Source organism: Zingiber officinale, chromosome 5A (genome assembly GCF_018446385.1).
Source record: "Zingiber officinale cultivar Zhangliang chromosome 5A, Zo_v1.1, whole genome shotgun sequence".
Lineage (NCBI taxonomy): Eukaryota > Viridiplantae > Streptophyta > Magnoliopsida > Zingiberales > Zingiberaceae > Zingiber > Zingiber officinale.
The window spans coordinates 73331478-73334045 of NC_055994.1; the positions used below are offsets into that span (position 1 = coordinate 73331478).

General features: G+C 32.6%; 1 protein-coding gene across 1 annotated transcript; it reads left to right on the forward strand.

Annotated features, from left to right (window-relative positions):
• Positions 1-339: 339 nt before the first annotated feature.
• LOC121979640 lies at positions 340-2324 on the forward strand. The gene is made up of 4 exons (XM_042531633.1): positions 340-974; positions 1071-1346; positions 1445-1544; positions 1641-2324. The coding sequence occupies exons 1-4, from the start codon at positions 340-342 to the stop codon at positions 2322-2324; spliced, it is 1695 nt and encodes a 564-aa protein (XP_042387567.1).
• The last annotated feature ends 244 nt before the right edge of the window (positions 2325-2568 follow it).

A 2568-nucleotide genomic window follows, 5' to 3' on the forward strand; every position in this document is an offset into this window, starting at 1 on the left:
ATCTGGGTGGAGTACAAAAGGGAGGTATGCTTGTCCATGTTGTGGTAGCAGAACTCGATCACTATGGTTGAAACATAGTAAGAAATTTTGCTATTTTGGTCATAGAATTTTTTTACCTCCTAATCATAGATTTCGAAAGCTGAGAGCATCCTTTGATGGAACACGAGAATATGGAAACAAGCCAAGAAGGCTTTCAGGGTATGAAATGTATGAAGAAGTGAGAGAAGTTTTAACGGATTATAAGAAAGATGACATTAAAAAAAGACACAATGGGGAGTTTCATTTACCAAGTGAGACCAATTGGAAGAAAAAAGTATATTTTTTGAGTTGCCTTATTGGATGGATAATTTAGTACCACATAATATTGATGTGATGCATACAGAGAGAAATTTCATGGAAAATGTACTTTCTACAATACTTGGAATAGTAGGAAAATCAAAGGATCATCTGAATGCTCGTCGTGATTTGAAAGAAATGGGAATAAGGAAAGCATTGCATCCTACTCTAATGGCCTCCGGTAAAGAGCGTATTCTTCCTGCAAAATTTACAATGTCCAAGGATGAAAAATTGGTTTGTTGTAAAGTTTTGAAAAATATCAAACTTCCAGATGGCATTGCATCAAATATATCAAAATGTGTACACTTGGAGGAGCGAAATATATGGGGTTTGAAGTCTCATGATCATCATATTCTTATGCAACTGTTGCTTCCGTTAGCTATTCGCAAAGCATTGCTTAAAGATATAGTTAAAGTTCTTATAGAGTTAACTAATTTTTTTAGGCAACTTTGCTCAAAAGTTAATCACATAAATGATTTGGAACACATCCAAGATAGAATTACTGTTATCCTATGTCATCTTGAGAGAATATTTCCTTCATATTTTTTTGATATAATGGAGCACTTACCTATACACTTGGCTGAAGAAGCATTACTTGCTGGAGCCATACAATTTCGATGGATGTACCCCATAGAAAGGTTAGTTTTTGTTTGCTTTATGAATGGATTATATTTGTGTGAATATTTAACATTTTGATTAATTGAAACCAACTGATATCTCTTTAATGTTTCTAGGTATCTATGTACTCTGAAAAAATATGTGCGAAATCGTGCTCAGCCCGAAGCTTCTATTGCTAAAGGCTATTTAATGGAAGAGTGCATGAATTTTTGCACAAGGTATCTAGACGATGTGGAAACCAAATCTAATCGACCCAAAAGAAATTTTGATGGCAGTAATGATGAAGGACGTGCTACAAGAAAAGGAGTGAACATAACTCTTGATAGAGTTACATGGACACAATGCCATCGTTATGTCTTAATGAACACTGATGTTGTGCAACCATTTATTGAGTAAGTAAATAAATATTTACAATACATGGTTAGTTTAATATTGTGCCCCTTTTATAGGAGAACATATTATACTGAAACAAAATCTACCAAATGAACAGTATGCATATGACAGAACTTTGTGTGAAGTTTCCACGTTACGGGTACCATCAACTTCAAAGTGTGCATAATGATACATTTCATACATGGTTCAAAACTCATGTAAGTTTTTATTTTGCTTTTATATTTAGAAATAAATTCATGATTTCATTCAACAAACTTTTATGAAACTTATATGTGCATACTCATGTATTGTAGGTTGAAGAGCAGCTAAATGCAGGAAATTCTAACTTTTCAGAAGTAATCAAAACATTAGCAATGGGCCCTAATCCTCGAGGGAGAAGTTTCAAGGCTTATATGATTAATGGATTTCATTTTCGTACAAAGGCTTTCGAAACTAGTAGAACAACTCAAAATAGTGGAGTAATGCTTAGGGCAAAAACTACTAGCTATGCTAGTAGGAAAGATAGGAATCCAATTGCTGGAGAAATTATTTACTATGGAGTATTGAAAAATATTATTCAAGTACACTATAGTAATAGGATCAAGTTTGTTATGTTCAATTGTGATTGGGTTGATAATCAAAGAGGGAAAATGGAAGATGATTTCAAATTTACTTTGGTGAATTTTGATCATCTAATGTATAGAGATAATCAGATGTCGGATGAACCATTCATATTTGCTAGTCAAGCAGAGCAAGTATTCTATAGCAATGATCCAGTGGAACCCAAATGGCATGTTGTTCTGAAAATGAGTCGCAGAGATAATTATGATGTTTACTCTTCTTTGGATCAAGAAGATTCATATTCTTCTCAAACTTTGGATGATAATATTCCTATTAGGGATGAGGATAATGCTTGGGTGAGGGAAGATGTAGTTGTTGATGGAGCCATTGATCTTGGACAAGATGAAGAAGTTGCAGAGAATGATGAAACATATTAGGATTGTTTATTGTATTGTTAATCTTTAATATACATTTTTATTTATTATTGAGTAGAGACTTGTTTTTTAATTATATATTTCTATTTCATTTTTATTCTTCATTTATGCTTGATGCATAATCAATTTTTGAGTATTAATCTGATTTATTTATAATTTAATAATTGGTCATCAATGTTTTCTTTTCCAAGTTCAGCTTCAAATGTGTAATTGATCTTTTTTGGCCTCTGGATTGATATGTTGATTT